General features: G+C 35.3%; 1 protein-coding gene across 1 annotated transcript in view; it reads left to right on the forward strand.

Moving 5' to 3' along the window:
* Positions 1-15373, forward strand: part of UBR3 (ubiquitin protein ligase E3 component n-recognin 3 (putative)) — a 201642-nt gene that overhangs the window by 109261 nt on the left and 77008 nt on the right. The window contains exons 22-24 of the mRNA XM_012650681.1: positions 373-833; positions 8726-8814; positions 13640-13789. Of these exons, the coding sequence (XP_012506135.1) occupies positions 373-833; positions 8726-8814; positions 13640-13789 (700 nt within the window). The remainder of the gene's footprint in view (positions 1-372; positions 834-8725; positions 8815-13639; positions 13790-15373) is intronic.

The raw sequence follows: 15373 nt of genomic DNA on the forward strand, positions 1-15373 counted from the left end.
AAAATTAAAAAAAATTAATTTGTAATTTTCTTAACTAGTAACTGTAGCAGTTTTCTAGAAGTTAGTAAAGAGTATAGTCTTCTTGATGAATGTTGAATAGAACAGCTTTTCTTCCTGCAAACTGATGAGGAATTTAGTTTATGATTTCTCTTCAGTATGGCTATAGATACTGCTTTTCCAAATAGATAGGCTCAAGAGGTTGAGAAAGAAGTGTTATTGCTGATAATCTACAGATTTATGTAAAGAGCAAATCTATTGAATAAATCTTTGGGTAAACTTTGAGCATTCCCATTAGAAAATGTAGTACTAATATGTTTTTAAAATTGCTGAATAACTTCTCTTGATTTTTCTTTCTTTTTTTTTTAATGGTAGAATTCTGGTACAGCTCAAGTTTTCAGCTTAGTAGCAGAGCGCAGAAAGAAATTTCAGGAGATCATCAATCGCAGTAGCAGTGAAGCAAATCAGGTGGTTCGTCCCAAAACATCAAATAAATGGTCTGCTCCTGGTTCAGCTCCACAGTTAACTACAGCCATTTTGGAAATTAAAGAAAGCATATTGTCTTTGCTAATTAAACTTCACCACAAACTCTCAGGAAAACAAAATTCTTACTATCCTCCTTGGCTTGATGACATGGAAATTTTAATCCAACCAGAAATTCCTAAATATAGTCATGGAGATGGTATAACTGCAGTAGAAAGAATTTTACTAAAAGCTGCATTGCAAAGCAGAATGAACAAACGCATCATTGAAGAGATATGTAGAAAAGTGACCCCTCCTGTACCACCCAAAAAAATTACTGCAGCAGAGAAGAAAACACTGGACAAAGAAGAAAGGTAATTTTTATTTTTAATGTTTTAAACGTGTGGTACAGTTGAAGATGTGATCTTTTCTCCCTTTTGGTCATTAAAGCTGATCATATGGATATTTAGTAGCAACAGTCCTAGGTGATTTATTAGTTTGTAAGATAAATGGAATGGAGCATAGTCAGTGCTTATGCATGTAAAATGCTGAATTCATTGGGGGAGAGAAGATGAGAGTTTCTGACTCCAACCTTAAATTACTACGTTTGAGGCATGGTGGCATGCTAATGCTATTATTCTTTAGGGATCTAATAATTCTCTTGCTCTTTTCGAAAACTATTATCAATTCAATTTTAAATGAGAACAGAAGAAATTTTTAAATATTTCTGAAAATAAAAATCCAACTGCGTTAGTTCCTTTTGGTTTTTTCTAATCTTTGTCAATATATGATTGCTATTCATTTACAAATTCATGTTTTTAAACACATTCTAACTTACGTCTCTAGTTTTTGGACCTTTAGGTTACTTTTAATTTGTTGTTAAATTATAATATTTATAAACCTTTTTTTCCTCGTCTTTTGACTTTCATTCTTGGGATGATGTTTTTTTATCCCAAGATAAATGATGTTTATGATGTTGAGTGGGACTTGTGGGTCAAGGGCTATGAACATGATATGGTTCTTAGCACACTTGGCTTGCCGGAGAGTTGTATTACTGTGCATTGTCACCATCTGCTTCCCAACAGCCTTGTCAGTATTGCCTACACTGCTGCCATAAACATGACAGGGTAAACTTGAAAGGTTGAAACTCAGCATAACTGTCAAAGTGTTTATTAAAAAACAGTATACCTTCTAATGGATACACATAGAACTAAAAGACCCAGGACATTTCAAAAAGATTTCAGAATTTCAGTTGTTAAACTCGGGATCAGCTTGATGTAGGAGATGAGGGACAAGTCATGAATGGTTCCCAGATTTCTGACTTGGATAATGCTCCTTTTACCAAGATAAGGGAGTATGGAAGGGGACTGAGGCTTAGTGGTAAAATTGATATGTTCAGTTCTGTACATTACTGAGTTTAAGGAGGGCATCCAGGTGAAGAAGTGTAGTCAGATGTAGAGTTTGAGTCTTAGGGGAGAATTCTTAGAGCTACAGATTTGAGCATATAGCTAATAGTGGATGCTTTATATTTGGGAGAGTATGTATAGTATGAAGATGAGAAGAATGAATATAGAACTCAAGGAAAAAACATTAAAGGGAATGGTTGAGGAAGGAGTACCTACAGAAGTGACTGAAAAGGGATGGCTAGAGTGGAGTAGAAGAAAATGGGGGTGAGTGGCTTTAGAGAAGGCATAAGAAGAGGAAGTTCAAAAGGAAGAAACTTATCAAAATTCTTAAGTACTGCATTAGTTCAGATAAGACTGGCTGTCCTATTTGATTTGTTTGGTAACTGTATCAAGGACAATTTTAGTCACATATGTAGTTGTACTTCATCTCTGATATAATTAAAAGTTTTTTACAGAAAATTTATATTAGAAGTATACACAAAGGCCTATAGTAAATTAAGAATTTAGGAGCATTCCTATTTTTTCTCATAGAAATTTACAAATAGGAGTTATAAAGAACTAACATGATTTATTTATTAATTATTTTTTAGAGACAGAGTCTCACTCCATCAGCCAGGCTGGAGTGCCATGGCTCGATCATAGCTCACTGCAGCATCAGACTCCTGGGCTCAAGTGATCCTCTTGCCTTAGACTCCCAAATAGCTAGGACTACAGGTGTGTGCTATGGCACCTGGCTGAGTTTTAAATTTTTTGTAGATACCAAATCTCACTATGTTGCCCAGACTTGTCTGAAACTCCTGGTCTCAATTTTGCCATGACCTCCCAAAGTGCTGGAATTATAGGCATGAGCCATAGTACCCAGCCAGAACTAACATGTAATTTAGATGATAGTTCATTAAATTTGAATTAGTAACAGCCTAAAATTTAGTAAATCTACTCTGATAAAAATAGAAAGTTGAAAATGAGATAAGATTTTTATTTTTGTTAACCTCTTCTAAATTAGTTATCTTTCCTTCTGGTTATGTAATAGTGCATCCTTTCTTTCTGGTCCCCCCCCCCAAAAACACAGTGTATGCTTTTTTTTTTTTATTAAGGAAGATATTCAGTGAATCAAAGTCTATTTTGTTTCGTTAAGGGTATTCTGTAATTATTACTACTAATAAATGTGATCCTAGAGGACGTAGTTCAGATGCTGGGTTTTTTTTTTGTTTTTTTGTTTTTCTTTGAGACAGAGTCTTACTCTGTTACCCAGGCTAGAGTGCCATGGCATCAGCCTAGCTCACAGCAACCTCAAACTCCTGGGCTCAAGCAATCTTCCGGCCTCAGCCTCCCGAGTAGCTGGGACTGTAGACATGTGCCACCACAGATGGCTAATTTTCTCTATTTTTAGTATAGATGGCGTTTCACTTTTGCTCAGGCTGGTCTCGAACTCCTGAGCTCAAGAGGTCCTCCCGCCTCGGCCTCCCAGAGTGCTAGGATTACAGGCATGAGCCACCGCGCCTGGCCTCAGATGCTGTTTTTTTTTTTTTTTTTTTTTGAGACAGAGTGTCACTCTTTTTGCCTGGGCTAGAGTGCCGTGACGTCAGCCTAGCTCACAGCAACCTCAAACTCCTGGGCTCAAGCGATCCTTCTGCCTCAGCCTCCTGAGTAGCTGGGACTACAGACATGTGCCACCACAGATGGCTAATTTTCTCTATTTTTAGTATAGATGGCGTTTCACTTTTGCTCAGGCTGGTCTCGAACTCGTGAGGTCAAACAATCCGCCAGCGTTGGCCTCCCAGAGCGCTAGGATGACAGGCATGAGCCACCACACCCGGCCTCAGATGCTGTTTTTAGGGGAGGGGAAAAAAGATCCTAATGCTCTTGTAATAAATAATATTCTAAAAATTTTAAAAGCTTTCTTTGTGATAGATTCTTTTGGCAGTGATAGTACTGACAAGCACTTGAAACTAATTTTGTAGCAGACGGCTAAGGATTAAGATGAATCTATTTGAATCTCACTGTGCTTCTCACATTTGTCTTTTCTCTGGGTTGGATTTTGGATTAAATTTCATAATAAAGGCAGAACAGTTCATAAACACTTAATGAGGATCCATTTTCAGGTACCTCATCTATAGACAAACTTGGCATCACTTTCATAATAGATTATTTTCCTAGAAAACAAGATACAAATAAGAAACCTTAGGTGGTTGTAATAATATGCAACTTCAGTGTCTTCACCTCTGGGGCAGTAATGGAAAATTTCTGAATTGTCCTGAATCTGCCAGAACTTGTTTATGCCTTTTCTTAATGGTCTTTATCCAATTTTAGAAAAGGAATAATCTAGATTAAGAAAAAATTCACGATGACATTCCATTTCTGGTTGTCATAGACAGCTGCTGTAGAAGTACATTTTAATACTAGTGTCAAGCAGTTACATTTGAGGTTTTCTTATGTTCGATATGTGGATTTGTTATTTAAAAAAAATCTAACATGAAAAACATTAGATGTTTAGATATTTGTCGTATTCTTAAGAACATATTTATTCTAGATATAAATATACGTATTTAAAAATGAGCTGGAGTGTGGCATTAATTAAAGAAGCTTATCAAAACTAATAAATTTACAAAAAAGTGTTACAGGAGACCAAACTTGTATTCCAGCAGTCCCCAACCTTTTTTGGCACCAGGGACTGGTTTCATGGAAGACAATTTTTCCATGGACCCGTGGTGGGGGGATGTTTCAGGATGATTCAAAGGCATCACATTTATTGTGCAGTCAAATCTCTCTGCTAATGATAATCTGTATTTGCAGCCTCTCCCCAGCGCTAGCATCACTGCCTCACCTCCACCTGAGATCATCAGGCATTAGATTCTTAAAGGGAGTGTGCAACTTAGATCCCTCACATGTATGGTTTATGGTAGGGTTCATGCTCCAATGAGAATCTAATGCTTCCACTGATCTGATAGGAGGTGGAGCTTAGGTGGTGATGTGGGCTGTAAATACAGATGAAACTTCCCTCTCTAGCTTGCCACTCAGCTCCTGCTGTGTGGCCCAGTTCCTAACAGGCCACAGACTCATAGCGGTCTGCAGTCAGGGAGTTGGAGACTGCAGATGTATTCTGTCCATGCTGTTGTTGCTCATAGCATTTTTGGAGGTCTCTTAGAATGCTTTGAGCTTCTGTAGCACATTTTTGTTTTGTTTCCATTTCTTCCATGTGGCAAATATTTGTTCTTTGAGGATAGATTTAATTTTTAAAAACGTTTTATTTTGAAACAATCTTTTTTTTTTTTTTTAGAGACAGTCTTGCTCTGTCGCTCCAGCTAGAGTACAGTGGCATCATCATAGCTCGCTGCAACTTAAAACTGCTAGGCTCAAGCGATCCTCCTGCCTTAGCCTCCCAAGTAGCTGGGACTATGGGACCATGCCACTGCGCCTGGCTAATTTTTCTATTTTTAGTGGAGACAGGGTCTTGCTCTTACTCAGGCTGGTCTCAAACTCCTGAACTCGAGCAATCCTCCTTCCTGGGCCTCCCAGAGTGCTAGGATTATAGGTGTGAAGCAATCTTAAACTTACAGAAGTATTTCAAGGACAGTGCAAAGAACTTCTCAAACCATTTCAGAGTAAGTTGCTGATATGATGCCCCTTCACCCTGAAAAGCTTTAGTGTGTATTTCCTAGAAATAAGGGCCTTTTCTAACCTAGCGTCAGTGCAACTATCAAAATTAGGAAATTAACATTATATTTGAGTATGATTAAATCCTTAGACCCCAAGTTTTGACAGTTGTCTCAATAATGTTTCTTGTAGCAAAAAGATCCAATTCGTAATCACTCATTGCATTTAATTATGCTCTTTGGTCTCCTTCAGTATGGAATAGTTTCCTCAGTCTTTCCTTTATTTTCATGATCTTGACACTTTTGAAGATTATGAGGACAGTAAGTAATAACATTGCAGGATGTCCCTCAATTTGGGTTGTCTGCTGTCTCTTTATGTTTAGATTCAGGTCATGCATCTTTGGCAGGAATATCAATGAAGTGTTGCTGTTTTCTTTTCTGTGCATCCCATAAGATTTCAATTTGTTTCATCACTGATGGTTAACTTTGGTCACTTGATTAGGAGAGTATCTGGCAGACTTCTTCACTGTCAAGTTACATTTTTCCCCCTTCATAATTAATACACAATTTGTGGAAAAACACTTTGAGATACTGTAATATTCCAATCCTATTAACTTTGAATAGATTCAGTTATTTTTATCAGTATGGACTCCTGGGTTCCTATTTTATCTGATATGGTTGTTATTCATTTTGATGCTCATATTTTTCCAGATTTGGCCACTAGGCATCCCTTCAAGCTGGTTTCTGTGTCCTTTTCATCTATCCTCATCCTTTTTGGAAAATATTTTTATTTTCTGGGGCCATAAGATGTTCCAAGGTCGTCTTGTACTTGGAGTCAGCCATTTCTCCAAGTCTTGGTTGCTTTTAGTAGAGAATTGTATTTAGAAAGTATAGTCCATGTGCTTAGTCTACTGAAGCATAGCCATTTTCAGGCCTTCTTAGTGGACAGAGCTAGGGAAAATTGTGTGTGTGTGTGTATCTTTGCATGTCTGTGTTTGTGTTGGAGGATGTGGAGAGGGGAGGGAGGGAGAAATTTATGTTTACTTTTATGTCTATATGTACTGAAAACTATGAGAGTTCATCCTGATACTTCCAATTCCAATCTGACACCTTAGGAACCATTCTTGTTTTCTGTCTTTCCATGTTTGTAACTCTCTACTCCCATAGTGAGAAACCTAGCATCCATAATCCCCCGTCTCTCTCTCTCTTTCTCTCTCTCTCTCTCTCTCTCTCTCTCTCTCTCTCTCTCTCTCTCTATATATATATATATATATATATATAATTTTTGATCACTTCTCTTACATGTAATAAATGTCTTGAAATCTTCTACCACACAGATGCCCTCATATGCCGGGCTGTTGGATACTGACATTTTGTGCTAGGTGTTGCCATCCTTCATGTTCAGGAAGGGAAGAGAGGAGAGTAGATTTAATTTTTTGAAATGGCCAGTGTCATTCAGAGTTACGTTTGATGAATAAAGTGAATCATCAACCTGGATAATAGTATTTTGGCTCAAAAACAATATAAAAGAATTTTTGTTATAAAACAAAGCAAGTTTTCTCATGTGGACCCTAAATTATCTTAAAGTGTTGAAAAACGAACATTAGATGTCTTTTGAACATTATGGGCTAAAATATGTAATTTCTCATGGTAAGGTGGACCATAAAACTTGACGTTATAGTTGTTCCTGATTATCCCCACTAATTTGATGGGAGCAGGTATATGAGTAGTTTAAAAATTACTGTTAGCATTCCATTCTTCTAAATTCGATGTGCTCTATCCTTGAATCATTTCAGATTAATAGATAAATACTTTTAGGTTTTTCCTATAGAAATGATTGTGTAGATTCTTAGTTTAACATAATGTTATGACTTTTATAATGTATAGATATAATAATAGTCATTAAAAGCAACTGCTATAGTGTATTCTGTCTGTTATGTTTTCATATCCTTTGTCCATGGGCTGTGATCACTTCCTCTATGAGTTTTATTCAAGTAAAACATTTGTCTCTCTCAATGAGCTAATATATAACTTACCTCTTAACCTTTTACTTTTCTTCTTCCTCTCTCTCCTCTCTTGTTTAAATTACTATTTTAACCTTCCCTTAGGGGGAGTAAAATTTTATGCTCGCTAGTATTGTTAGCATTGCATAATCTGGGGAAGCCTATCCTCTTTATTAGTTTGCTTTTATTCTTATTCTTATGTATGGTACTGTTGTATTGGCAGATTTTTTTTTTTTTTTTTGCAACCAGTCTCAAATTAAAATATTCTTTGGAAGTAGATAGGGATAAATAATAAATAGAAAGTAGTGAATTAATCCAAAGGAATATTTATGCTTAGATTGGGAATATAGTTTTATTCTTTATGTTGTGTTTGAGTCTCTTCAGAGTCTTTCATTTCATACAAAATAAACCAAACTTGAACTATCTCCTAGTAGAAACTGGGAAACTTACTGCCTTTTGCTCATTCTGTAATAGGAGAGACCTATTTTTAGGGTAATGATAAATCTAACTGTTCTTGTCTTTTAGATTTTGTTTATATCTAAATGTCATAGTTTTTTCTAGCAACCAATTTACTATTAAATGGGGGAGTAAACTGTTAGTTCCATACTAAAAAAAGACTCTTACTATTGCTACCATCTGAAATATATACTTAGGAAATTGTGTTGTTGGAAATCCAGATTTTCTATCTACCTCAATTATTATTTCACATTTAAAGTAAATCTCATCTTTTATTTTTATCTGTTGGATCTGTGAATTTGAAACCTGTATATTTTCTTTTTTTTGGAGACAGAGTCTTGTTCTGTTGCCCTGGCTTTGGGGGGCGGCATCATCATAGCTCACTGCAACCTCAAACTCCTGGGTTCAAACGATCCTCCTGCCTCAGCCTCCTGAGTAGCTGGGACTATAGGCATGCGCCACCATGGCTGGCTTATTTTTGTATTTTTTGTAGAGATGGGGTCTTGCTCTTGCTCAGGCTGGTTTCAAACTCCTGAGCTCAAGCTATCCTCCCACCTTGGTCTCCCAGAGTGCTAGGATTACAGGTGTGAGCTACCACGCCCGGCCTGAATTTGAAACCTTTTTAAAGCAGTAGAATTCTTTAAAGGACAATCAAATCTTACATGAAATTTAATGTACAATACAGAAAACAGATTGTTCTCAACTGTATGCCAGGGGCTTTTCATACATTACATACTCCTGAAGATAGTATTAATAGATAAGCCTTAAGCACATCTGGTACTAGTAACTTTATTTCTGTTTAATCTAGGCGACAAAAGGCTAGAGAGAGACAGCAGAAATTGCTTGCAGAGTTTGCTTCACGGCAGAAAAGCTTCATGGAAACTGCAATGGATGTTGGTAAGTCAAAATTTATTAGTTTAGAATTAGGGATGATCTTGTCCAATAATCCACCAGTTTTAAACATTACAGACAGATGATTTCTAGTCTTTAGTCTTTATTTAAACAATAGAGTGATGGAAAATCAGACCTTCATTATAGACAGTCCATTCTGTTGTTGAGTAGCTGCAATTGTTAGGAAGTTCTTCCTGATGGTAGCAATACAGTATGTTCCCTCTATTCTCTTCTGTTAAACTATTTCTTATATTTGTGAGGTTCATCAATATACCTTTACTTATTTTGATCTTTTCCTGTGAAATGATCCCAAGATCTTTAAAATAGTTTTCAAATGTTTTTAGTGCCACCTCTTTCTGCCATCCCCTTCAGTATTTCTTAAAATCAGATATATTTCTCACTTCTCATAAGATTAGCATTAGGATTTATGCAGTGAAAGGAGATGTTCCTGTATCATGGTAGATTGCTATGAGTAACCTTTTATACACATTGGAGAAATAAATTAAATCTCAATCTCAGTTAACTAGGATATTTCCTTCCCTATTTCTTTCATTCCAGCAATTTTTTTTCCTTTTGTTTTTCTTTTAGACAAAATTGCTGAAAGAAAATAAAGTCATACATTTAGTTAAAGTACATACAAATATGTGCATTATGTGCATTCCAGTGTTCATGTACATTCTCATACATTTTGTGTACATAAAGACATATAGTCAGTGTCCAGAAGAAGTGCAGAGAGGTGATCGGTCCAAATTTACCCTAATGTGTTCTAAACCATCAAGAGTGTAGTTTGTGTTCAGGATATAACTTTGGTGGAAAGAATATGGGTTGAGCATCCCTAATCTGAAAATATGAAATCTTAAATGCTTCAAAACCTGAAACTTTTTGATTACTGATATAATGTCTCAAGTGGAAAATTCCACACCTAACCTCATGTGATAGGCTACTGTCAAAATGCAGTCGAGGCTAGGTGGAGTGGCTCATGTCTGTAATCCCAGCACTTTGGGAGGCTGAGATAGGACGATTGCTTGAGGTCAGGAGTTTGAGGCCAGCCTAGGTCACATAGTAAGATCCCAGTCTACAAAAAATTAAAAAAAAAAAAAAATTAGCTGGTCATGGTGGTAAGTGCCTGTAGTCCCAGCTAAGGGAGGCTAAGGTGAGAGGATTGCTTGAGCCCAGGAATATTAGGCTGCAGTGAGCTATGATTGCACCATTATACTTCTGCCTGGGTAACAGAGCGAGACCCTATTTCTATAAGTTGTGTATGAAACATAAATGAATTTTGTGTTTGGACTTGGGTCCCATCCCCAAGGTATCTCATTATGTATATGTAAATATTCCAAAATCAGAAAAAATCTGAAATTCAAAACACTCCTGGTCCTAAGCATTTCAGATAAGGGATATTCAACCTATATTTAAATTCTCTTTATGGAATTTACTTAGCATCAGTTTACTTTCTCATATGAAAGATGAGGGTTTAGTTCATTGACACTACTTTTCGTTTCTGTATCTCTTCTTCTTTCCAAAAATTGATAAGTCTATTTTTGTGTATTATATATTTAATATAATTATAATATCTATTTATTGATCTAGCTACAGTAGTCAATATCTTGATACTTCTTCTTATAAAATGAACTAATAATCACCTCAACCCTTCCTTTCATTTTTCCTTTCCTCTTCTCTGCCCCTGCCTTTTATTACCCACTTGTTTACTTTTTAATTGTCAAGCTATTGGCCAGGTCGGTGGCTCACGCCTGTAATCCTAGCACTCTGGGAGGCCAAGGCAGGAGGATCGTTTGCGCTCAGGAGTTCAAGACCAGCTTGAGCAAGAGCGAGACTCCCGTCTTAAAAAATAAATAGATAGATAGATAGATAGTCAAGGTGCTGGCATTTTATTTTTCAGTCATAATAATGTCTTTTATCCAAAGGTTGACTCTTAAAAACAATTAAGAGTATTTGTATTGTATGACTTTTTGAATGTTGTTGAGCACAGGGCTAAGTAATGTGCTAGGATCCATTTACTTTTGGTGAATCCTGTGGCCTGACTCCTGGACCCCTTTAAGGAGACTGTCTTTAGTACATGACTTTGTTTTTTACAGTCCCTTGATTGCTAAAAGCCATACTACCTTTTATTTGTTTCTATTTGGGCCATGACTGTTATATTGCCTTTTGTTTTCCCTGAAGTTTCAGTCTTTTTTATTTTTTATTTTATTTTAAAAATTGTATTGTGATGAGAACTAATGGGCCTTTATATGATATCTCTTTTATTCTACCCACTTCATCATACTGTCTGTTGCATGGAATTCTTTTCCAGTTTGGTTCATTTGCTCTCTAGGCATGCTGCACAGCTATTACCTCAGGATTTTCCCCTTGTATGTAGGGTTGATGTATGTATGTTGATGTAGGGGTTTCCTGCATCTTATGTTATCTCTTTTTTTTGTGTGTTGTTTTACTGGAATGCAATCTCGAGTATATTCTTAATTATGCTTGTTTGAAGGCTAAACTGCATGATTCTTTATAAATCTGGAAGGGACATTTAGTCTGTCTACTCTCATGCTTGATTATTCATTTAAATGGATATAGAATTCCAGGTTGATAAACATTTTCTGTCACAATTGAAGGCATTGCTGTGTTATCTTTTGCCATTCATTTGATGAGAAGTCTGATGGTAATCTTAGCAGGTGAGCATTTTTTTCCTTTTCCCTTTCCTGTGACACTGCTATGATTTTTTTTTTTTTTTTTTTTTTGAAACAGAGTCTTGCTCTGTTGCCCGGGCTAGAGTGCCGTGGTGTCAGCCCAGCTCACAGCAACCTCAAACTCCTGGGCTCAAGCAGTCCTCCTGCCTCAGCCTCCCAAGTAGCTGGGACTACAGGCATGTGCCACTGTGCCCGGCTAATTTTTTCTATATGGATTTTTAGTTGTCTGGCTAATTTCTTTCTATTTTTTAGTAGAGACAGGGTCTTGCTCTTGCTCAGGCTGGTCTCGAACTCCTGACCTCGAGCGATACTCCTGCCTTGGCCTCCCAGAGCTCTAGGATTATAGGTGTGAGCCACCGTGCCCGGTCTAAATACAAGCCTTTAATTTGGTCCTAGATCTTTTTTAAATCTTTACTAAAATATCAAAATTGGGTATGGGAGTGATAGAATCAATCATATATTACCAGTAATATATTTTAATTCATTATAGGATATAAATTCATTATAGGATATAAAGCAATGGCTTTCCTCTTTTTTAAAGAAATAAACCATGATCTTTTTAATTTCTTGAAGGAAAAAAAAAGAGTATTAGTGTCTGTAATTAGTAAAGTCAGAATTCCAATAAAATTACTTTGCATGAAAAAGAGGTCATCTATTTTATTTTCATGCCTTTAGCTTAACACTGTATCACCATTGAAAATTGTTAAGCCCCTTTCTTTTAAAAACTCTAGAAAAGGTGACTTAGCAGCCTCTTTGATAAATGCATTTTGATATCAGGGTTTCCTTGAGGTTTTCAAATTGATCGTACCAAGACTTATTAAAAAAAGAAAACTGTCTTTGTGGGTGAAGATAGGGTTAATGAAATTCTATTTCTTTGGCACTTAACATGAGACTGAGTTATTTCATTATACTTTCAGTCAGATATTTCTCTGTTCTCCTTTGAACTTTAGAGCAGACACACACATCCTGTCTTTTCTGTACTGAGTTTCCTCCCTAAAATTTAAAGTAATCTTTCCCACGTCAACCCTTATTGGCCTCTGGTGCTTTCTTCTTTTCATTTTGACCTACTATTCTTATTTTCATAGACATTGTACTTTCTGGTTCTGATTCTATTCATGTATAGTTGGTTGTTTTTTTTGCTAATTTCTTTGTTGGCTTATTTTTATTTCCATTAATACTAGACATTCAAAGTTCTGTTTTAGGTTCCTGCCCATTTTCCTCTCAGTCACTCTTAATAAATATTCGACATATGTTTATCTTTATGAATTCCTTTTTAAAAATATCTTAACTTGACACCTTTCTTTTTCTATATCTGACATATATTTTTACATATTTACTATTTACTTAGCTATGCTTTTAAAGATCTCATAAAGCACTTCTGCTTCCCTGGTCTTCTCAGTCCCCTCTACTCATTTCTCTGCCACCATGAGCAGCATCACTGATCTTCATGAATTTAAGGGTTTTTATCTGCAAATCATTATTGATTCAATATTTTATTTCTTGCTGTTCATGACATTATATGACCAGAGGATTAATGTTATTTTCTATACTAGTTATGCTTTATTAATATATAATATGATCATTTCTGCATGATTTCCTTGCATAAATAAACATTGTTAACTATTATTTCTGAAATGTAATTACTAGAATTGGAAATAAGGAAGACATAGTTTTTTCCCCTTTTATCTTCTAGTGAATACTACTATTTCCCCCCCAAAGCTTTCATGCCATGGTAAATTTCTCCTCTCAAGTGCCTCAAAGAAAATTAAAACAAACAACCTCCCCTCTTTTCTTAAAATGTTACTTTAAAAAATTTTCTTTTTTGATACAAATGTCTTTGCTTTTGTATTTTTGGTATCAATTTTATATGTGAACGACACAATATTGTAAGTGTATTATTTATATTATATATATAATATATAATTTAATGTCTTTCATTATATAAAGTTGTTGCATGTTTTATCTAACTTTGAGTAAACATTTTACTGAGTTAGGTAATTTTTTCCATAGTTTTATTACTATATACTTTATTAATATCGAAGCTGAAAATTATTTGAACTTGTTGCTTTTTCCCTACATTTTTACTGAAGAGAGATTTTTCTCTGTGGGAATTAAGAGATGGAACTTTTTCCCCTCAGATTCTCCTGAGAGCGATATTCCTATGGAAATCACCACAGCAGAACCACAAGTTTCTGAGGCAGTATATGACTGTGTTATTTGTGGACAGAGTGGCCCCTCTTCTGAAGACCGACCTACAGGATTGGTTGTACTGTTACAAGCATCCTCAGGTAAAATAAAGTAATTTTTCCATTGGAACATTTTTGAGCCAAATTATATGCAACAGATTAATAAGCATTTGTATTAAATGAAAGTTATATCTTTGTCTAGTTATAACTGTAAATCTTTATAGCAAGGATTGATTTAGATACAAATACCAAAGATTCTTTATCTGGTTTTATCTCGCTTTTCTGGAGATGAGTGTTGGAAGAAGCCCTTAACAGAGAGATCTCACTATATGTTACATGGTTACTCAGTTTTTTCTTTAAAGTATGACGGTTTATCACCATTGCTAGGTGGCCAATAACTGAGTTCATTCTTGGTAATTTAATTGTTCTAAAATCTGTAAGCTTCTTAAGCCCATAAGTATTGTCAGTTTAAATATTTTAATTACATAGGTATATTCAGGCATCTCTACCCTTATTTCTTTATATATATATTTTTTAAAAGTCTTTATCTTGTATACCCTTATGTCTAGAGCTATTGGAAGCAATAATTCTTGAAACAGCCTGTGGATTGATATGTTTGCCAATTTATAGTTTAGAAAATATTTTAAAATTTTGAAGCATTTGTCTGAATGCTGTCCATCCTCTCCCATACTGTATTTTGAGGTAGTGATAACTCTTACACGATCTAGTCCCAATGAATTTAATCTATTTTCAACAGGAGTATGTGTGAAGCAGAGAGAAAGTAAATTCTTACATATTTCTTGAGAGGATTGTTTTTAAGGATATTAAATCTATAAATCAGTATGGTAAGGTGGAAAATGTTGGATATTCCCACATATCCAACTCCCCTGAGATCAAATATAGTATTGCTTGACTTAGTATGGCCAAATTTGTTGCCTTCTTTTAAATATAGAGATAATATTGACTTAAGAGGATTGTGTTGAGTAATATATTGGTGTAATATAACCAAAAAGAATCTAATATGGCACCTAGTAAATCAGTTTCTTTTGTTACTCTTCTTGCCTAAAAATGAAATGGAGCTAGGACACCCTGATTGAGTGGGACATTGGAGTAGAGTGTCAAAATCAGAAATGCTTACTAAAAAGGAAATGTGTGGGAGTATTGACTACAGCTACTTTTTTTTCCTTCTATTCTTAGAGAAATGTATTAGATTATTGCCACTTGGCTTTTGATTTCTTCACCAAATACTATATAATATTCAACTTATTTTATTCATTAATTTATATCACAAATATTCATTGAGCACCTAGATACCAGGCACTGTTCTAGTAAGAAATCACATAAAACAAAATCCCTACTGTAATGAAACTTGTGTTCTTGTTGTTTTAAGCTTTTATTTGTTCATTATTTTATATTTAAAAGTTTCTGTGATTTGTTACTTCATTTAATCCCTTTTCAACAATTTTGTACACTAGCTAAACCAATTAATACTAGATAATTTCACTATACTATAGTTGTCTTATCCTTTAGGGATAGGAAAAAAAAGAATAAGAAACTAATATTAAAGAATATTAAATACAGAAAGGGTAGTAGAAGATGGCTGAAATTTTTTAATAAAAAAAAAAAAGTAGGCCAGGTGCAGTGGCTCACGCCTATAATCCTAGCTCTCTGGGAGGCCGAGGCGGG

The sequence above is a fragment of the Propithecus coquereli genome, unplaced genomic scaffold (assembly GCF_000956105.1).
Source record: "Propithecus coquereli isolate 6110/MARCELLA unplaced genomic scaffold, Pcoq_1.0 Scaffold34, whole genome shotgun sequence".
NCBI classification, from domain to species: Eukaryota; Metazoa; Chordata; class Mammalia; order Primates; family Indriidae; genus Propithecus; species Propithecus coquereli.